Below are 22,388 nucleotides of genomic sequence, written 5' to 3'. Positions count from 1 at the left end.
AATTTACATTGTATTACGAGGCGTGACTTACTCGAAGGGGCAGTGCAGACTGACAACAGACAGACTGTAATAACCAATAAGTGATGGCTGTAGACCAAATTGGATGAGGGCGCTGTACTTGGGGAACCAATCAAAGGCGAGAGAAGGCGGGACATGTGCATGCGACGCCGCTTGCTGCCGGGGAAACGGAGTTCTGAGGTTGTACGGAATTGTGCCGGTGGACTAGAAACTCCCGCCATTTCGACAAGGAATTAACCTCTTGATTGATCAAGTTCACTTTTTCGTAAAAATCGCTAACCGTGTTATTCTTATAACAAGGAGTACCGACTACGCGAAATGCCACGAAGACAATTCATTACGTGTGAATTGGCCTAGTTTGCAAAGACCTGGAGGTAGAGAGCGCGCCAGACCTGCTGAACCGAGCTTTTGCTTTGCCGCGAGTTTGGTTTCGATACAGCTTGCATCTCCTCATCTTCAAGCCGGAGGAGCTAAAAGTTTCCCAACTATCCAGAGATACAACTTAAACTACTCCGTCTCATATCAAAGACATCGTGTACAACCAACATGACACCGTTACCGGAGAACACAAGAAGGATGCGATGAGGCTGGTGACAAGAAGTGCAGTGTTATTGTTTTGCAGCGAGGTAGCCAACCAGCCTGCTATTAGCTAGCTAGCTGCTACACGTTGAGTGCCGTACCGGGCCTGCCGGCGGTAACGTGGAACGTGCTAACGTTAGGTACCGACATTTCGGGACACTTGGATACATGCTAAGGTCATATTATTGTATTGTATATAACTAGTTTCTTGCTAGAAGCGTTAATTTTACAGTAGGCGTCAGTGCCATCTTGCATTTGCGATGGCACCGCTTTTGGGCCGGAAACCTTATCCGCTGGCTAAGCCGTTAGCCGAGCCACCAGGCCCGGGAGAGGAGGTCTACATCATCGAACACAGCAAGGAGGCCTTCAGGAACAAAGAGTATCCTTTACGTGATGTTGAAGCCCAGTCTCGCCATATCGAGCCAGCCGGCAAGCTTTCGAGCTGGTGTTGAATATCTAGCTGCACTTACGTTAGCATAGCCTCATGCACATCACTGGGGGGTAGCTAATGTATCTTAGCCAGCGTGCTGGCTGGCATTTTCATTATTTGTGCATTGTTTCCCCGCATGGACACACTGTACAGGCTTGGATAGCAAGCTTGCTAGCTAACGTTAGCGCTAACGAAGTCGCTGTATTTCACAGCCTAGCTAAATTGAAATATTTCGTTTAGCAAATGACACATTTCTCTTGCTTAACTAACTTGAGCGGGCTGCTAAAACGAGTTCTTGCTGCAGCTTTAATGGGTCCACTGTTAGCCACTAACGCTAGTAGGCGTAGCTATCTAGCTGTTAGCTGCTAGGTTAGGTATCCCATTTTGTGCCTCAGTCACAATAGCCCGTCTGCTTGCCGGGTGCAGCCATTGCTTGGCTGGGTAGAGTTAGCCAGCTAGCCCGCAATCCTCCTAAGTTACATTTGTTGGTTCGCTAACCAAGGGAGGGGAACAGCGAACTAAGCTGTTGACTGACTGGTTTTCTGTGCTAGAAATCGTCTAACACTACACACTTGTTAGGAAATTGTTAATATGAAAAGTTATCGTCAAACGTGACAGGTCCGTAACTATTAGCAAACTTGTGAAGCCGGGTGTTGACAGCGTCAAGATGTGACAAACTAAGTGCTATTTGTTGCCTTTAGATCCGATGAAGAATGGACAGGTCATTATCATAATATGTATTGGAGTATGAATCGTGCAATGACAGCTAACTTGTTGACATGACGTTTCTTATCTACCTTTAATGGGTGACTTTTATCGTCATTGCTTGAAGAGCTGCTAACCGAGGCGCAGGCCACAACCTTTCTCGCTCTCCCACAATACAGTAACATCGCAAATTTGCCCTGCTAAATGGAGAACTATTGTTTACTGGCTGTAGATTTATCACAGGCAGCATAGTCAAGCGTTTCCTAGTTCCCATCTAGCACACATGGAAGTTTGTTTACTTTTTACATATTTTACACAAATACCCTCCTTTCAGTTTAAGTGGACATTTCCAACCCCCCTCGCCTTTTTTGCTTCAAGTTTTCTATTGTCTTTGATCACATCCCTTGCACTCTTCTCTATTCTGATGTTTATAGCCATGTAATTTGGTTTTGTTATGAGATTATCTAATATGTTCTTGTGTTGAAATTTACCCATGTGCCTCGCCCTTTTAAATTATTGACATCAATTCGTACATCTTTCGTTAATAATGGATCAGGGGTATCTAGCTTCTTGCTGGTGAGCAGAAAGGCTAAAGAAAGGGACACATTATTTACATGGGGGATTACCTGTAGTGAAGAATTCAGATTTGAATGGGGATTTTATGCTCTGTCCTGATCACATTCTTGACTATTGCAATATCCTTGATGAAATGACTACAGAGAATATGAGGCACGTCTGCAGAGGTACAGTGAGCGCATCTGGACATGCAAGAGTACTGGAAGCAACCAGCTCACACACAAGGAAGCATGGGAGGAGGAGCAAGAAGTCACCGAACTGTTAGTATTGATTCTGAAGTGTGTGTGTGTGTATGATGCCATCCGATTTGTTAAATAAGAACCAGCAGTCCACTCTCTAGTGATTACAGTCAGAGGTTTCAAAAATGCGGCAGTCTTTACAATAGCACAGTATAGGTACAGTGAGACATACACATAGGTAGATGGCAGTGTTCGCATCCGATGGTCCAGCAAAGCTTTGTTATCTCATTTGTCTCTGAATACCCAAACAAGCGCTGGATACGAAGAGGCACTTGCCCAAAAATTCACACTTTTGGTTCTTATCACAAATTAGTCTGTTAGACACAAGCTCAGAGTACAGTAGCATCATGAACGAGCATTGCTCTCTCTCGATGAAGGTCACAAGGCTTGCTGCTGTGCTTTGATTGGGCAAATCTGGTGCTCCTCCTCTTATTCTATTTAGAGGGTGTGTGATTGAGTCATCCTTGAATCTGGAATGGGCTGGAGAGAATACCTTTATCTTGCTCTGCGAAAGGAGAGGACAGAACTTAATGCGAATTAGACTCAATTGATTTTTTTCAGCACCGTGGACAGTCCACTTTCACCACCATCCAGGTTAATTATAGGTGCTGTCAGAGAGAGGAGTGCAAACCAGGCTACATTTGTGTCCAGGAGAGACTTCACAGCAAAAGCAGGGCAGGGTAATGCTCAGCTGCCCAGAGCCCAATCAGGCAGGATCATGAGCTGTATTTAAGCAATGTCTATTTATACCAGCCAAGAGGTTTTGCTCCCTCTACTGGTCAGTCTCAACTCTTTGTTACGTTGTTATGTAATGCTCTGGTCCTCCTGTGATGAAAGCAGGGTTGGACAAAATGGGCAACACCAACCTAGTGAATGGTGGATAATTCGGCTGTGATAGATGTCCAGTCAGTGTAGCTGGCAGATCAAAGGGTTAAATTTCAACTGTTCCAACTCGACTATCACAAACAATATAAAATAGGTTTAATAAAAATGACGGTCTACAGAAACCCAACCTGTGTGAAAGAAAACATCTTCTTGAATGGAAGTGGATCCACTAACTTTTTTTTTTTTTTTTTTACATTATTGAGTCGTTTGGCTAATACTGGCACATTTACAGTCAAGTTGAGCAGACAGCTAGTGAATTTTCACCTGCCGTCCTGGGCATGTTTTTAAACTACATTAAGGCAATAAACAGTGATTTTATACCATATAAAGTGAAGGACAGAATGATGAGGATGCAAAAGACAAGTAATACTACTCAAGTAGGTTGATAGACTAAATACTGTTTATCTTCTGCACACGCAGGCTCCAGGAGGAGTATCCCGAGTGGTTCGAGAAGCCGGTGCTGGAGATGGTCCACCACAACACAATATCTCTGGACAAACTCGTTGAAATGGCCTGGGTGGAGATCCTCACCAAGTACGCTGTGGGCGAAGAGTGCGACTTCCTGGTCAGTCTGACTTCTTGATGGACAGTAGATGTTGCTGTCATTCATTTTATATAAGTTTGAAACTGTCTTAATCCTGCAGAGACCTTGCATGTCCAAATTTGTTCTCCAAACCCCCGCATCTCCCTGTTTTGATGATTGTTATGTAACCTAGCATATGGGACATATGGTGTCCCCATGGGGAATCAGAACCATAGCCTTAGCAGTGTGATTGTCATGCTTCACCCATTGAGCTAAACATAACCACTATGTACAGGTCATACAGGATGTTATGAAAAAGAAATGCATTCACACTTGATTTTATGAAAGGACACTCAGTGGGAATTCCTCCTTCTGATACCTAAAGATCTTAATGTGATCATTACTGATCACGTCTTTTATAGTAAACTGTAAATACATTTCCTTAACAACTCCCACTCCTATGTTTTCTTCAGGTGGGGAAGGATAAAAGTTTGCGAGCGAAGGTGGTGAAGATCCATCCCTTAGACAATCCAGAGGGTGAGACAGGGGAGAAGAAGCTGGAGGGAGCCTGCGACTCTCCGTCCAGTGACAAGGAGAACGCCAGCCAGGAGAACCAGAGGAAGGAACCTCCGCTCCGAGAGGAGGAGAGCCGGAGGGAAAGTCTCAGTGAGTACTGTCAGTAGAAATTGACAACGGAAAAAAAAAGGTTTTAGGCACATCCAAAATCTCTCCATGTGAGATGGATCTTTAAATCACTGTTTTAGAATGCACTTTTATAGACTTGCTTTTATGTAATGTTTTAGATTTTTCCCCTTTTTGTCACTCTTTCGCTTTTAAACCTGTTCTTCTTAATATTTGACAAATATTCTGTCTTTAAATATTTTTTTATACGAGAATCAATTTGTTTGATATCTATTGTTTTTTTGTCCTATCAGGTGACCGAGCACGACGTTCGCCAAGGAAACTTCCCACCGTTATGAAAGAAGAGAGGAAGAAATGGGTGATGCCCAAATTCCTTCCTCATAAGTACGACGTGAAGCTGGTCAATGAGGATAAGGTTTGTTACCTCTTGTTAGCTCCCAATAAATGGTGTTTAAACTTTATCCCCCAACCCCCCAAATCATCCCTATCAGCCCTGCACTATGTATGTATATTCTTTTTCCATATAAAACTTTCCTAGAAAGGGGCTCCTGGTACTAGGAATGCTAAACTGTTGTGTCTAATCGACTCTCCCATAGGTGATCAGCGATGTCCCAGTAGACAGCCTGTTCAGAACAGAGCGTCCTCCAACCAAGGAGATCATGCGTTACTTCATCAGGCATTACGCTCTGAGGCTGGGCATGGGAGAGAGCGCCCCCTGGGTGGTCGAGGATGAACTCGTGAAAAAGTTCAACCTGCCCAGTAAATTCAGTGACTTCCTCCTTGATCCACACAAGGTAATTTACCAATTTGTTTCTTTTTTTTTAGTTGTGACCACAAGCTAGTGTAAGTCACTCTGTCGGTCCCAAAAGTAAAAAAAAACCAAAAAAACACTTTACTGCCCACGTGCCTTTGCGGGACACAGTTATAAAGACTCTGAGCCTGGTTGCATCACTTTGAGTTTAGCTTGGTTGGTAAAGCATAGGTTTGCCACACCAGAGATATCAGGTTCTAATCCCAACTGAGTCAATTTAGCACCAAGATGGTTGCAACTCATCACAAATTACGTGCTTGTTATTTCTTTTACTTGATTTAAAAACTGTTGTTTCTGCTTGTCTAAAGTTTTTAGCTGAGAATCCCTCCGCCAAGCGCAAGAGTTTAACGTCTCCCGAGGGTAAACCCAGCAAGAAGCTCAAGACCTCTGACACCCCAGGAGAGGAGTCTGGAAATGAGAAAGGAGAGAAGAAGAAGAAAAAGAAGAAAGACGCTCTCGCCATGCCCCTGAGTCCCACTATCTGGGGTCACATGCAGGTTAGCCAGCTTGCTTATGCAGTCTTATTGGAGTTATTACTCAGTTATGGGGTATCACTTAAAAGTCAAGCTCTTCTCAAATTTTGCAAAATGGGTCAGATGAAGATGTAATTCCATGTGTTCTTTATTTCAGAAAATGAAAATGAATGGTTCCCCACTAAAGGTAAAGAATTCAGGAACCCCTAAGAAAGGAGAAGGCAAGAGCTCAGCCCCCTCCACCCCAAAATCAGGCAAGAAGTCGGGGGACAAAAAAGAAGGCAAGAAAGCTGGAAAGAGCAGCGACAAGAAGCTCAACTGCCTCAAAGCCTCTAAAAAGGACGGTAAAGCGGGTGCCAAGACTCCGAAGATGAAGCAAATGACTCTGCTGCATCTGGCTAAGAGCACCCCCGCTGGCAGCCCCAAGAAGAGAGCCCGCAGTACTGGTGCGGGTACACCTAAACTGGGGAAGCCCCTGCACCCCATGGCTCTCCACCTCCTTCGTTACTATAAGGAGAACAAGGGCAAAGAGGACAAAAAGAACGCCCTGTCCTCCCTCATCTCCAAGGCCGCCAAGACCTTGTCCCCAGACGACCGGGGCCGGCTGCCTGAGGAGCTCAAGGAGCTGGTGCAGAAACGCTGGGAGCTACTGGAGCAAAAGAAACGCTGGGCGGCCATGAGCGAAGAGGAGAGGCAGGAAGAGCTGAAGAAGAAGCGCGAGGAACTCAAAGAGAAGCTGCGGGAGAAGGCCAAGGAGAGGCGTGAGAAGGAGATGCTGGTTCGCCGCGAACAGTCGCGCCGCTACGAGGACCAGGAGATCGAAGGTGGCAAGAACCTGCCGACATTCAGACTCGTAGACATGCCCGAGGGGCTGCCCAACGCCCTGTTTGGCGATGTGGCTATGGTAGTGGACTTCCTCAACTGCTACGCGGGGCTGCTGATGCCAGATGACCAGTACCCAATCACAGGAGTGGCTCTGATGGAGGCGCTGGCTGGGGAAAGGTCTGGCTTCCTCTACCTGAACCGCGTGCTGGTGGTGCTGCTCCAGACGCTGCTACAGGATGAGCTGGCGGAGGGCTACAGTGAGCTGGACATGCCCTTATCGGAGATCCCCCTCACCATGCACTCGGTGTCGGAGCTGGTGCGGTTGTGCCTGCGGCCGTGTGACGCTCACGGTGAAGAGAGCGGCCAGGACTCGGAGGACTGGGGGGCCCTGGGGGGCTTTGATGACGTGGTGACCAACGAGTTCCTGGAGAGGCTGGAGACAGCCGAAGTGTTTGAGCTGAACCCCCTGGAGAAGGTCAGCCTGCTGGTGGCGCTGTGCCACCGCATCCTCATGACCTACTCGGTTGAAGACCACGTCGACGCGATGCAGCAACGGTCGGCTGAGCTGTGGAAGGAGCGGCTGGCAACACTCAAGGAGGTCAATGACCGCAAGAAGGCTGAGAAGATGAGGCGTAAGGAGATGGAGGGCAAAGGTAGGCGTGGGAATCACCAGAGAGCTCTAACTGCAGTTTATAATGTAAAAGTGCATTAAATGTTGGGATTTTAATAGTGTGATTTACTGTTTTTTCCTCTGATTTGGCTGCACTAAAAAGCATACAAAATACAAAAATAATACCCATAAAATGCCAAAACTTGTTATACTATTGAGTGAAATCGGGTATACATTTGAAATTAAGATGTTTGGACCATTATCCATTTTTAACAATACTAGTGAATAGAAAAATCATCAAGGTATCTGCCATTAACAGCCTTGAAATGCGCATGCAGGTATTGTCACTTGACACCAGTGTATTGAATTATCGCTATCCTGTATCCATTGTTTTCCATCCCTAGTCAAAGAGGAGGGAGGCACACCCAAAGGAGAGAAGAAGAAAGACGGGAGCGCAAAGAAGGAGAACAAGAAGGAGGTGAAGGTGGAGCCAGAGCCGGAGGACATGATCAGCTCAGTGAAGAGCAGGCGGCTGATGGCCATGCAGGCGAAGAAGGAGAAGGAGGAGCAGGACAGACAGAACAAAGGTGAGTTTGGAGCAGTTCATTCATTTCAAAATGTGGATTTGAAATGTAGTTCATTTACTCATGATAGTGTGTTCTTGATTATGTTATTGGATGTGAGAGCCTTTATAGCAAAGGTTGTTCTACTTTTTGAATTTTGAAGAAAATGCAAACCCCTAACTGATTAAATTGGAAATTGATTGACACCAGTCATGCAGCACACAAGTTAGGAATGCTGCAATTGTGAGATATTACTGATCTGATCTTCATTGCAAGTAAATATAAATTTCTTGTCATCATATGTGTTATACATAAAAATCGGTATCCATCACCCGTATTTGTTCATGCGTTATTTCCTCTTTTTCCCCTCAGAGCGCATGGAGAAGGAGGCAGAAGAGGAGCGAATCCGTAGGCAGAAGGCCGCCGCAGAGAGGGCCTTCCAGGACGGTATAACCAAAGCCAAACTTGTCCTGCGCAGGGCGCCACTGGGCACTGACAGGAATCATAACAGGTTAGAATCGCACACAAACAGTCCTACCCATCCAAACCCTGAGTCTTACTGAGTCAGGGTTGGGATGCTTGGCAAACTTGTGTTCATCCAGTGGAGCTCAATTGATTTCACTGATCGATGACATACATTGAAGTTGCATGAGTTTTTTTTTTGAGTTTTTTTTTTTAAGACAACTCAAAAGGTGACTAACAAAATTGATTGCTTTGAATGTGAAAATGTTTGGATTTTTTGAGGGAAAGTATGCTTTTCCACTGGCCAGAACCACAAAGGCTTTGTCCCTTCTGTATGTTAAATGCTCAATGTACTACTGCAATATACACACCAATGTATTGTGCTAGTGCAAGTGAATATTATATCTTGAATTGATGCAGTGCCTCACAAAATTGCCAAGCACTCATTGCTAATGAGATGAAATATGTATGAGATTAAATATATGTAAGAAAATGTAAATACTTTGAATAGCTTTAGTAGATTTTTAACCTTGGTGGGTTTTGTTGTTTTTTTTGTCAGGTACTGGCTCTTCTCTGACGTGGTTCCTGGTCTGTACATTGAGAAGGGCTGGGTGCATGAAAGCATCGACTACAACTACACCCCTCCACCTGAGGAGAAACCAGCAGAGGAGAAACCAATAGAGGACAAACCAGCAGAGGACAAACCAGCAGAGGCTGATGTAGAAGAGGATGAGGATGGTGAGTCTGCCACTACACATGACAAGACAAAGTCTGCTAACACTTATACAGATATTACTTACATTGTGACCACAACATGTCACGTTGTACAAATTCTGTGTCAATGCCTCTTTGACAAATTGAATTAGTTCAGAAAATAGCTTCCAGGGTGCATGTTTTCACTTAATTCTTTCATCAGAGCGAATTTAATGTCTCTTCTTAATGAAGTACTTCTCTACTCCATTCAGTCCAGCTTTTCCACGTTTATGTATTCTTCCTATTTTCCTCACCCATTTTTCAGATTCATGGCTTTTGCTGATTGTCCTTTTTGTTTAATGCTGTCTTGTCTCTTCTAATTGGTAAATGAACAATTGTACTTTTGTTATGAAAAGCAAGGGGTGCTGGGTTGTTTTTTTTTGTATTTGGACACAGTGCATTTTCTTCTTCCTATGAATCCTAGAGTAGCGAAACTTTGAGATGGGTGGCTATTTTCTTTTTGAGACTTTAGTAATTATGATCTATGTTTTAGGAGCTGAGAAGGATGATGGCAGCACAGATGGTGCTATGAGTGAGGTAGCCCAGCAGGGAGCAGCAGCAGACGTCTGCATAGAGACCACTGTTCCCAAACAGGGACAAAACCTCTGGTAAGAGCATAGCATGGTCAGCTGGTGTATGGCAATGACTACTTTTTGTTTTGTCTGTTTTTCTTTTTCTCCCAACCATCCCTAAAATGGAAGCATTTTAATGGTTTTCCAATGGTCACATGGAGAAAAATAAGTTTTCATGATGCAAAACTAGCGAAGCAGGTGATGTGTACAACAAAATGGCATTTGGAGTAGACTGCTATTCACAATTTTTGTTTAAAATCCAATTACAATTGATCATTGACATGAACAGACACAACAATTCTAATCATCCTGCCTCTCTATATTTACAGGTTTGTATGCGATGCCCAAGCAGATCTAGAGGAGCTGGTTGAGAACCTTCATCCTCAGGGGGTCAGAGAGAGTGAACTGAAGGCAAAGATACAAAGCAGGTAAAAGCGTGTGTTCACACTCACTGAGACAGATGATTACTTCAGGGGGTTCCCCAAATTTTTGAGTAGCCAGCCAGATGGGAAAAGTAACCGGCTAAGGGATGTTTGTGCACAAAGTTCATATTTTATGCTTCTCAGAGCAATATTGGATCTCTCTCCTGAGTACTACTGCACTCACAGAACTGAGATCCAATAATTTAGGAAACATAAATCAGTTTAAATAATGAGGAAATGCCCCAATTTTACATGGTCATAACACCTGCATACTGGGGCTTTAACAAACCCTCCTAAAACAGAAGCCCCGATGATCTTTCCCTGTTCCTCCTTTTACTTCTCCGATTTATTTAACTTTATAAATAAAGTTATTATCATTATTATTATTTATATTTTGAACATTGGCAAAATGGAGTCAGTGTGCAAGTGGGACTTGTCAGGATTGGTTAAATTTGTGTGGCAACATCAAAATCAAGGGCTCGCGCAGATTAACATGACATTGTTCAGTCAATAGCCTCGCTAGATCCCCGTGTACCATACATATGCGCATTCAGTCAATTCGGTTGTCACTACCAAATTCTGGCAGTGTGTACGTAGCCTTAGTGACATTCAGTTCTAAAAGTAGCCGGCCACACAGAGGTGGGTAGACGGCTAAATAGCCGGCACTTGGGGAACCCCCTGTTACTTGATTATTTCAAGATGAAAATGACATTAAATTTGGGCTGTTGAACAGACATTTCAGACATGTGCAGTTCAACCAGGACCTAATAATAATAATCCTACAGTCACTTAGCGACTTTGGCAGGCTAGAGGGATCTAGACGTAGATGCTTGCTCTGCTGCAAAGCTTAAAAACACAGAGGCAATAAAAATATATGAAGCTCAATGCAAAGCTAAGGTTCTGAGCCCGTCCCTGTTGCAGGTACCAGGACATCCTCCACTCCATCCATTTGTGCCGCAAGGGCAAGATGGGCCTCAGGACCTGTGACGGCCACCAGGAGCTGGTCAAATACCTGCGCAGTGACATCCAGGAAGTCGCCTCCCGACTCCAGAAGGGAGGCCTTGGATACCTGGATGACAACACGAACATCGAACATCAGGTGATTGGTTTTGTCTGTTCATATCCAGTTGGTAAGGGAATTTTGTGTATTCGTCTGACCTCTCAACCCTACATTATATACAGCTGACGCTGAGAAGTCTTTGATGTCTTTATTCAGATTTTTCATGTAGCGAGTCATTATTGTGGACAAAACATCAAATACGCACTGGAATAAGTCCAACATCTGTGAGAGCCTGTAACCAGGATAATACATAAAACTGACTCTTTTATGTATGTGTGTGTCTGTCCCTTCTCCCTACACAGGTGTCTGAGATGGAGAGCTTGAAAGAATTTGGAGAGTGCATCATCACTATCCAGGCCTGTGTAATCAAGAAGTTCCTGCAGGGATTCATGGCCCCTAAGCAGAAGAAGAAAAAGAAGCACGGAGGGGAAGAGAACAGCAAGGCTGAGGAGGTGGATGAGGAGAAGAAATTGGCGGAGGAGGCCAGGGTAAGAAGAGATGGGAGTTAAATTGGTTTTGGTTTAAGTATGTGTCTCTCACAGTACCCTTGACCCAAGTAACAGGGGCCTTCAAAAGTTAATTTAACTGCTCTGTCATGTATTATTCTTCTTCCCTTTAATAGTATAAATCAAGGTTTTACCAAAACTAACAGATTCAAGACCTTATTAAAACAATTTAATAGATTTAGATTCAATTGTAAATACTTAGAACTGTGTTGCCGTGCTGCCGGACATAGCAGTTATTTTCTTGTCACAATATTGCACTGCGTGTTGTAATTTCTGCGAAAATGATGGCCGTCTTGTTTGTAGCAGATAAATTGTCAAGCCTGCCCGGTTAAATAACACCCTAACCCCTTGTGGTATTCACTGTTAAGTATTTGAATATCAATTGAAAATACTTTGCTGTTACTAGGTCTGGGCGATATGGCCTAAAAATAAATCTCAGATTTTTTCACACCTACACCCGGTTTACGATTTTAAGCAATTTTTTTAAACAAACTAAAAAAAGACAAAGGCATTATTCAAATGTTTTGTTTTTATTTTAACAATATCTACCAACAAGATGTTTAAGAATAGAAAACAAACACTTCTTGAAGGCTCTTTTGTACAAAAAGACATGTAGGAAGTGGCTTAGAACTGGAATTGTTCCCTGAGTACTGCTCAGTGGCTCCCCACTGCTCCTAGTAGTTAATATGGGTAAAAGTGCAAAGGATGAATTTCCCCATGGGGATCAATAAAGTGAAAACCTAACTTTAAAAATAAAAAAATGATGCCGCTAATGTTACCTGCTTTATGGCAGGCGTTTGGGGGCTGCCGCTAGCTTGTGCGTCTCGCAGTGTCACACGCTTCTCCACTCGGCTGCTGCCTCTGTCGGAGATGCTGGAATACATTTGTCGCGCTGCTGCATTTAGTTGCCACAGACTTTAGACAAACTTTACTACAGACAGTGGTTTGCTTGATGTCGGACGTTGCAAAACCGAACCACTTCCAAACGACTGAGGAGACGCTGCCTTTTTTGGAAACGAGCTCCTCACTTGTAGAAGCGTGTGCTGCCATCTTGATACTGTGTTTGTGTCTGAGGGGAAACCTCGGTGGTCGTTGTTATCAACTGCGGAAGCTCAGGGAAGTGGTGGGGCTTGATTGACAGAGCGGTTCCGTGCCGTATTTACCCAGGTTAAAGTGAAACTCTATTTTCATTTTTACACATCGTCCTAAACCATAAATTCGAATTAATTGATAAAACCGATTTATCGCCCAGCCCTAGCTGTTACTGATGACTTACTTGACCGTTCTGAATTGTCCTGCTACATTAAACCCCACCCATCTGAGGGTCTATGCAGGTTAAAACGGCCCAAAGAATTACATGCAATTACAGTCTTATCAGGTCTGTGTCATGCTGTTGCTTTGCACAAGGTCCCATTCTCTGTAGCTTCTGTATAATGAGTGGTCCATTGACTTTCTCCATGTTGAGTTCCACTGAGCTAAAGAAGTCTGGCTCTCTTCTTCCCAGGTGGCTACGGCAGTTGAGAAGTGGAAGACGGCGATCCGAGAGGCCCAGACCTTTTCCCGCATGCATGTGCTGCTTGGTATGTTGGACGCCTGCATCAAGTGGGACATGTCTGCTGAGAACGCTCGCTGCAAAGTCTGCCGCAGGAAAGGTAAGGGTGTTAGAGATTTGCTGTAAATAAAATGTGCATGATGGATTGTGTGCTGAAATGTAGAGACTTTTGCTTTCATTAGCACAGTAAGAACTGTACTGCATGTATTTACATGCAGTTCAGAAACCAACAACAGGAAAAATCAGCTCTGATTCCAAATTAAAATGACCTCAAAACACCTCAACAGAAGTAGCATACTACCACAAGCCATGGTTTCTTCTTTTTCCTCTCAGCTAAACAGTTAATACAGTATTCATGTCTGACTCTAACAGGTTTGGTAGATTGAGTTGTGGCCTGCATGTAAATCTAGTCATTGGATCAGTCCCGCCTGCCCATTGATTGAAGCGGTGCCATACCAAACCCCACCAGTAGGCAGCGGTAGAAAACCATTTTCGGACACCACTGGGGTGTTTTGAAGTGCCTCAAGACAAAGTTCATCCTTTGCCATTGCAAGTTAATGGGGCAGAAATGCCCACTGTACCGAGAGGAAACCCAGGCTGTTCCAGCCTGCTGACCTGTTGTCTTCTGCTCCCTGTCTAGCGCCAGAGCAGAGCCTCTCTGTGCTGCAGCTGACGGAGATTAGGCCCAGATCCAGACAGGGCTGCAGCAGCAGGCTCAGGGCAGAACAGGCTATTAGTGTCAGGCAGGTCTACATTCAGTGCCGGCAGCTCCGGAGTCCAACAGGTGAACGTGTAGTGATAAGATGAGGATAAAGGCTTAGCCACTTGCCCAGCAACACAGATACACTGGGCAAAGTATGAAACAAGTTGTCTTAGAGTCTCCAAAGTAATGTCACCCAAATATTTGCCCTGCGTATCACGACCTCTTGACCTTTTGTTGGAATGAAGACTAGGACAAGTAAGGCTCTGGGAGAACAAGGATATGGGTGCTAGGATACTAAATAAATCCTATGGAATTGCATGAATCTCAAAGGTTTCCAATGCCTGATGTTGTAAGAGTTTACTGAAACGGCTACAAACGGTAATTTCTTCTGTAACTCAATTTAAACGATATGTATTGATCTCTTCTAGGTGACGATGAGAAGCTTATCCTGTGCGATGAATGCAACAAGGCCTTCCACCTGTTCTGCCTGCGCCCGGCCCTGTACCGCATCCCCGCCGGGGAGTGGCTGTGCCCGGCCTGCCAGCCCGCTGTGGCCAGGCGTTGCTCCCGTGCGAGGTAACCGTCCGCCTCACTGAGTGGAGTGTGTGCAGCTGAGGCTGTCGTTTTCCTCCATTTTCCACATATGCTACTACACTGCGACTGCATTGTACTTTACGTCTGTAGTAGTATTGAATAGGTTTTTGTTACACATAACTTGTATCTCTCAAATGACTACTTGACAGGCTATTGCTTGTATGTTGTCACAACTAAAAAGAGAACAGTTTGATTTTTACGAATGATCCCTCTCAAAGAAAGACATTTACAGTGACTGTCTGTGTGCACACCCATAATAGTGTTTCAGATCTTGGGCTGAACAGATGAAAAACAAAAGCAACTCTTTTCTGTTGAGGAACTTGACACCTTATTTACAATTACACCTGTGGGCCCAAGGAAGAGTTGGTTAGACCATTGTCATGGCAGCCACTATTGAGCGCCAAACACATACAGAACCTTGCTGTTAAGTTGAATTTGGGCCTAAATGGATCTGGACAACTCTGGACAAAAAAGGTAACATCAAAAAGCAGCACATAAGACACTATGTGCTGCTTTTTGATGTTACCTTTTTGATGTTAACCTACCCACGACTGCTTTAATAACAGATCATATTCTGTCGTCAGCAGTAACGTGAAATCCCTTTTTAAATGACAACCTCTCTGCGTTGCAGGAACTATAACGAAGACACCGATGAAGAAGATGATGAGGATGATTCCGAAGATGAGGATTCTGATGAGGAAGATGAAGAGGATGAAGAGAATGACTACACGGCCATGGGGCACAGCTGTGAGTATCAGTGGAGGAAATCATTAAGTCTAGGTTTCACAAAACCGTCTCAGCAAGCATAATCTTGAATCCATTTAAAGCCAATGGTTGTGGATGATCTTGATGAGTGCACTGTATGTAGTATTCTAGTTAATGGTTCACAATGAAGGACTTAACCAGGATAAGCTTTTAGTGTATATATCTCCATACCCATATTACTATGTCCCTGCATACATCAGTAAAAATAATATTTGGAATATGGAAATGAAAATGGAAGCTACAGACCATAAAAATAGACAAACTGGATAAGATGGATAAATGCCTCACCATCCAAGTAAAATTTGGACTCATCCCAGCTGTCATTGGGATATGATCCTATCCAGGTTATTGTGTATGCACCCACTCAAAATTGGAATCCTTCTGCCATCCTTTAATAATGTCAAAATATTAGGTACTATCATTTGCTTTTGCTTGATGTCTTCTGCAGCCTTAAGTGCCACTTTGCATCCTTCCCAGCAAACATTTGTTTAATTGATATGTAGACACAAAATGGTACAAGTGAAAGCGATTGTGAGCACTTTTGTATGTTCATTGTAGACACACATTTCATTTGGCTAATATTGCCATGGGCTGGAAGGGGCCTGGCTGTCTCTCTGTAGTCTGTTAATCAAGTTATCTAAGTTTATCTAAGTCTCTATAGTGCAATTAGCACAAATTTGTCTGCAATTTCTTTCATAATAAAAGCCATGGCATGAAATAGAGTTTTAGCCATCAGCCATAACTGGGGTGGGATTTTCCAGAAGCATCCTAATGCTAAGGACATTGTAGTTATTTTGTTGGCTGGTGGATAAAGATAAGATAAATGTTTAAGAGCTGAGATGCTTTTTGGGAAACGGGGCCCGGGTGCTGAGGGTTTGGAATGGGAGGAATGCTGAGGGGGAAATTCGGCCCCTGTCCTCTCCCCGTCTCCATTGTCTCTGTGTTGTTGTGTAGCACTGCTCGGGCCCGGACCCTGCTTTGATGTTACAGCCTCTCAGTCCGGCTTGACTGAGAGTATGTGGCAGGGTGATCCCTCTGTGAGTTCAGGCCCGCATGTCAAGGTAGTGACGGGCTATTGTGTTAGACGCCTGAAACTAAAGCTTTGTGACATTTATTTTTGCCATCCATCCCTCCCAAATCTCTGCCAAAAGAACATCGTTTGAGGAGCTCTTCATTGCTTGTTTTGTGTTTTTATCCTCTTGCATTTCAAGGTCACAAGGCATTTCCCTTGTAAAGATGTGCATACTCATCACAGGGCCAACTTGCTCGACAGACCAAGAAAAAATGTTTGCGGAGAGCGATTTTTCATTTATCCACTGTAGAAAATGGTTAACTATCAGGATCTGCTTTTCATATTACAAGTGATGCTTTTATAGTTGTTGTTCACTCAGTAACTGGAGGATTCAAAATTCAGCCACTGAATGATAGTTATTCTGCTTAAAAGGCTGGTGGAACAGAAACTTATCAGACAACCAATAATTATCAGCATGTGGATTCTTCCCCTCTTGATATAGTCCTTAATGTTGTGACAAGTCTATTAGGCAAGTGGCTCGCTACCACTCATGCTCCCGGTTGTTTTAAGCCAAAGGATTGTTTAGATGGACACAAAATGGCTGTTGTAGAAGGTCATTATCACAGCAAATAAAAGCAGGAGAGACTTGCCAGGGAACATTGCCTGACAACATTGAATCACAATTAAAAGTAAACAACTTATAGCCTGACATTGGACCAGTGTCATACAGGTAACATTTGTCTTGTAAAATCACCTATTAAAACCATTGGCCACTGTGTACAATGGATAAGTTAATTTCCAGCCCAGGTTGGAATACAGCGAATACAAATCTGGTCCCAGCGCCGGCCCCAGTGTTGCCAAATGTCTGCATTGTTCTCATGGAAACATGATTACTTTGTCATTGTTGTCTAGACCTTAATAATTTCTAGATTATGCATGGGGCACAAAGATCTTAAGTTCTCCTGGTCTTTGTTTTCAGCGCAAAATAATGTCCTATATGCAGGTTGTAGGGCATGAGTGACTTCAGTCAGTTTCAGTTAACCACGGCCTGACACAGTTACACATGATTGAGTTTTTTTGAAGGTATTTTCAATTTCAGTGTTCCATTGTCATACATCAGATGCTCCTGAATTTTGTTCCTGTGCTCTTAAAGTTTTCAGTTTCAGGGAGCACATGAGCTGCTTAGAAAAACTTCCAAAGAGATATCGTTTTTTCTGCTTTTCATGATCCTGCTGTCTGTTTTTCTTCTTATTCTGATCACCTCTCTAATTATTGCTCTACAGTGAGACCAAGGAAGAAAAACAAGCAGTCTTCGTCGCGCCCCAAAGGCTCAAAGAGCAAATCCAAGAAGCAGTCGCCTTCTAGTGGTCGGAGTAGCAAGCAGAGGACCGGCCCCAGCAGCCCTGCAGACATTGATGAACTGGTAAGAAAACACGTGCACGCTCTCTCACGTGCACACAGGCATCGCTAAACATGTCAGCACATTCCACTGACGCCTTTTCCTTCCCAGAGCTCCTAAATGCCTAAGTGTTAACTTAGGCATTTAAAGTGTTAACTTTACCGTTACTCTAAAAGAGTCCAGTGTCAAAGTGAAGATTCCTCGTTGTTCTGTTTGTGAGGATGTGAACTTGGTCCTTACATGGATAGAAGTGCAAGAACACACACACACAGCAGTTATAGTATTTGAGATATAGATTACCTCCTTTCCTCATATAGGAAACCTACTTGCAGTTGTGGTCTAAAAATTGTGTGAACATGGAGACAGAGGCAGACATTTCTGTAGCTGTGTTGTCTGCTAATTGTTGGTTGTGTTGTTTGTGCAGGTGCGGCAGAGCTCCCGGACAGGAGTTCGCAGGCAGGCGCTGGAGCTGGAGAGGTGTGAGGAAATCCTTCAGAAACTGATTAAATTCCGCTACAGCTGGCCTTTCAGGTGAACACAGAACTTGCTCTGTCTGTATGTTTTTATTTACACTCAGCATCCAGTTTATTAAGTACACCTTAGTACCAGGTAGGACCCCTTTTGCCTCCACCAACCATCATATCACGTCCAAAGAGACTTAAATAACTGTCTGTCTAGTACAGTACCTGAACCTCTGCATGCCTTGTGCATGCTTTATACTTTATGCTTGATTTATACCTAACTCACTGTCTGGAGGAGCCAGCTGTTTGTATAAATGGGCAGGTGTCCCTAAATAAACTGGATACTGAGTGTATATGTGGTTTGGTCTGTATCACACTTCTCAAACTGGTTTGAAACCCACGTGATTAGCAGTATGTTTTAATGAGACTAAATTAATCACCACATTTTTACCTCATAGCAAACATCACTGTAATATTGATTAGGCAAGAGTTTTCAAAGACTAGGATCTAGAAGTGGTAGATAAAGATATATCTAATAATCCTGGAGAAAATGCTTATTATGCCAACTTTGTTGTTTGCTACATGATGTAGGTTGGGTTAAATCTAATTGGTGCTTTTTAGTCTAAAAACATGTGTTCACAATATTGCTATTGCAAAAATAATGTCTGGGTGGTGAGAGATGATGTTTTGCAGTGTGGAACTTGGTTAGAAAATTATACGATCCTTGATCTATATTCCACTGCGGCCTTCGCCTCATGCTCTCCTCCTCTTACAGAGAGCCTGTGTCCTCAGAGGAGGCAGAGGACTACCTGGACATCATCTCCACCCCCATGGACTTCCAGACGATGCTGGGCAAGTTAAGCCAAGGCTCCTACCGCCACGCCCAGGACTTCCTGGAGGACATGAAGTTGGTCTTCTCCAACGCCGAGGAGTACAACCAGGAGGGCAGCCCCGTGCTCTCCTGCATGACCAAGACGGAGCAGAGCTTCACCGAGCTGCTCCAAAAGCTGCTGCCTGGCCTCAGCTACCTCCGCCGCCGCTCACGCAAACGCGTCAGCCGGGCCCCTGCAACCTCTGAGGAAGAAGAAGAGGAGGAGGAAGAAGAAGAAGAAGAAGAGGAAGAAGAAGAGGAGCAGAAGGTGAAGAAGATGCAGAACGGCAAGTCGAGCCGGCCGAGGAGAGAGGCGGCGGAGCGGGAAAGGAAAACCAGACATGGCAGGGGACAGGAGGATGAGGAGAGCGAGAGTGAGGACGAGGAAGAAGAGGAGGATGAGGGTAATGGCAGGAGGAGGAGTAAGCGGACCTCCGGCAAGAGGGATTACAGGGAGCAGGAAAGCGATGGCGAGCGGGACACGCGCAGAACTCGGCAGCGGGGGGCCCGGAGGGATGCTGGGGGGGGGACCAGCGATGAGGACAACTCTGATCTGCGACATTCCAAGAGGCAGAAACGCTCGTGAAGTCCGGGGTGCTTTTGTTGTTTTGTTGTCTCCCTTTTCTTTTAATTTCTTTCCCGCTCTTCTAAAAATGATCAAGAACACCCCCCCATATCCTCCTCCCACAAATGAGACTTAATACTCAGATGGAGTCTTTTTGTGTTTTGGAATTTATGTTCGTATTTTGAAAAACAAACAAATGAAAAGAAAACTGATTTATATTTGTAACATGTTTAATATTGGTGAAGTTTTTTTTCAACCAAGAAAAATGAGATAATGGAGATGTCCTAAAAGCTCTTAAGAGACTTTAATTTGAATTTCAGTCCAAAGTCAATAACCTCACACCATGTTAGTCTTTATAAAGTGTAATTTAACTCAATTTGCCAGAAGGGTTGAGCTGGTAAATAATAATCCAGGAGAATGTTGTCATGTGAACCGTTATCTTCTGCTTTATATTTGCTCTACGTCACCCTGAAACACGAGTCTACAGTGTTATCAGAGGTCTGTCTATCTTCCCTCAGGCCACACAAACAGTCCAGCCATCACTTGACTTGGGTGTTGCAAAATGGAGAATTGTAGCTGTAAAAGGACTGTCCTGCCCATATCTGTGATACGATTCGTAGTCTGATCAGTGACTTAAAGTACTTTTTTGTTGCTTAAACCCTCTGCAGCCTGAGGTTTCTGTCCTGGTTTTATAAAAAGGAACGCAGATGGCTGACATGAATCTGTTTCCTGTCCCCATTGCTCTTATCACTAAGCATCTTATCACCAAGATCACTAGAACTTTGTTCTAATGCAAATCTATGGACAAACTTGATGAAGTTTTACTAGTCCCATAGCCCGAGGCTATGTTTTTTCAGCCCAGGTTAGTACAATACACATTTGTCACAAGCCATAATTTTATTATCGGGTTAGAGATGACACAACTAGACTCATCAGGTTAGCGCTGAAAATTGAGTTTCATCCTGGATCTTGGTGCCAAGAAGTCTAAGTTCAAGAACAGGATCCCTGTTCTTGAAGTCTCACTCTTGGTCTAGAGCTGACTACCCTTTCGCCTCAATATCGGATTGGTACCACAATACTCTGTCAGTTTGCACTCCCCTATAAAAAAAGTGCACCACTTAATGCCAACCGCTGCAGGACCAGGCTTTATTCTATTGAAATGATGTGCATAAACATTTGTAACCAGTGTTTAAAACAACAAATATTATGTTTGTTGAGAAAATGGGCATTTTGAAATTGTTCTGAACCTTTTGCACATTTTATTTGATATTGTATATGATACTTGTTAGTTCGTCTAAATAGCATCCTACAGATTTGCGAGGTCCAACCAAGGCTGTCCCAGTCAGCACAGAGAACACGTGTCATAATCCTTTGCTTTTCATTTAACACAGCTCCAATCTGTACATTTGCAACAAACATTTTGTGTCCCTCACATTCAGTTGGAGACACAGAAAGACACGGGTGAAACCGAACCCCTTGGGGGCGAGACCCCAAATGAGGTCAGTTGACTAATTCCCAGCATATGTCCTGTCAGTGTCACCAGGTGGTGCTCTATTCCTGCACTCTGAATACCTTTTCCAAAGGTCTCACAGCAATCCAGTGGCCTCGACTCAGACTGTGAAGTGATTGCAGAACTGGGGAGCTTCACAGCGCTGGTCAGTTCTGGCTTGGAGTTCGTCAAGTCGCTCAGTAACCAGCAAGCTTCTTTTCTATTCTAAAAATAAATTTGACAGAAAAACTGCAGCAGAAAGTACATTTTTCAATCAGATGGGCACAATTCCCATCAAACAACCTTTTTGACACACTTTTGAATGTCAAGATTTTTCTTTTTTTTTGGGTGGGGTGGGTGGGGGGTGCAGCAATGTATATACTGATTAGGCAGTGGTTTACAAATATTGGTTTGCCCTGTTCTGTCTGTACTGTGCTGTGCTGTTTTCCTACGTATTTTTCTAGTGCTGGTGTCATCGAGCCTTTTCTGATTTCTGTTGGATTTAATTTGGCCACTGCATTTATTTTTTATTTTATTTTTTTATAAGTGCATCAGAATGCTTTTTGTTTTCGTTCACCTCTGTACATGACATTATTGAGAATTCATCATTGGCTGTTAAAATCACTATTATAATTATTTGACCTTTAAAAAAAAAACATGCAAAAGTGACTGCCCTCCTCAAGATGAGACCTGACTGTAAATGCTTTCTTTATTTCTGGAGGAACTACAAAAGTCTTTTACACTTCATTTTTTGATATATATATATTTATAGTCTCTAAAACTGGGTTTGGGGAGGTATGGGGTGGGATTCACATGTAAAGAATTTCCAATAAAGGCAATGGATGAAGAGCGTAGTCCTACTTGTTTCTTTGTGTTGAGGTCCCCAGGCCAGACATCACTGCCAGCTGTAAACCTTGTGATTGATAATTAATGGGGAGGAGAACGGGGTAGCCATGACCGCAGACTTATGTCTTCTTTACTTTTTAATAAAATATCCTACAATTTTCTTACTCTCTGGTGTGGACTCTTTCTCAACAGTTTCTACAAATGACGTGTGCTGTCACATTTGACTGCAGTCATCTTCATTAAGGCTATAAATGGGTCAAATCTTCACGCAGTAGTTAAATTGGGTACAGATATGGTATGTTTAGGCCCGAAATTTTCATTACACGACAAATGGCTTCATTCTTCACTGAGAGGAATGAGAGACTTCGCCCTAAATTGTTCCATGGAAGCTGTTTCTGTGGAAAACGTGAAGCTGCTCTGTAACTCAGGAGCTTGGTGGGTTACACTGGTTAAGGTGGGACGGGACGGGACAGCTTC

At 43.7% G+C, this 22,388-nt stretch overlaps 1 protein-coding gene across 1 annotated transcript; it reads left to right on the top strand.

Annotated features, from left to right (window-relative positions):
• Positions 1 to 210: 210 nt before the first annotated feature.
• Positions 211 to 21,413, top strand: baz1b (bromodomain adjacent to zinc finger domain, 1B). Its single transcript, XM_071530118.1, has 21 exons — positions 211 to 976; positions 2,452 to 2,568; positions 3,853 to 3,997; positions 4,429 to 4,621; positions 4,891 to 5,012; positions 5,194 to 5,391; positions 5,717 to 5,905; positions 6,039 to 7,359; positions 7,721 to 7,903; positions 8,252 to 8,390; positions 8,901 to 9,079; positions 9,588 to 9,702; positions 9,996 to 10,094; positions 11,010 to 11,187; positions 11,451 to 11,636; positions 13,159 to 13,306; positions 14,338 to 14,485; positions 15,135 to 15,250; positions 17,564 to 17,703; positions 18,104 to 18,210; positions 18,916 to 21,413. The coding sequence occupies exons 1-21, from the start codon at positions 858 to 860 to the stop codon at positions 19,595 to 19,597; spliced, it is 4,824 nt and encodes a 1,607-aa protein (XP_071386219.1). The 5' UTR covers positions 211 to 857; the 3' UTR covers positions 19,598 to 21,413.
• The last annotated feature ends 975 nt before the right edge of the window (positions 21,414 to 22,388 follow it).

This window comes from Centroberyx affinis, unplaced genomic scaffold, assembly GCF_046629955.1.
Source record: "Centroberyx affinis isolate AG114_WGS23_722 - 3 ecotype Tasmania unplaced genomic scaffold, CSIRO-AGI_Caff_v1 ptg001882l_1, whole genome shotgun sequence".
In the NCBI taxonomy this organism is placed as follows: Eukaryota; Metazoa; Chordata; class Actinopteri; order Beryciformes; family Berycidae; genus Centroberyx; species Centroberyx affinis.
Note: the sequence above shows the minus strand (reverse complement) of the source record. Positions and strands in the feature narration are given on the sequence as shown.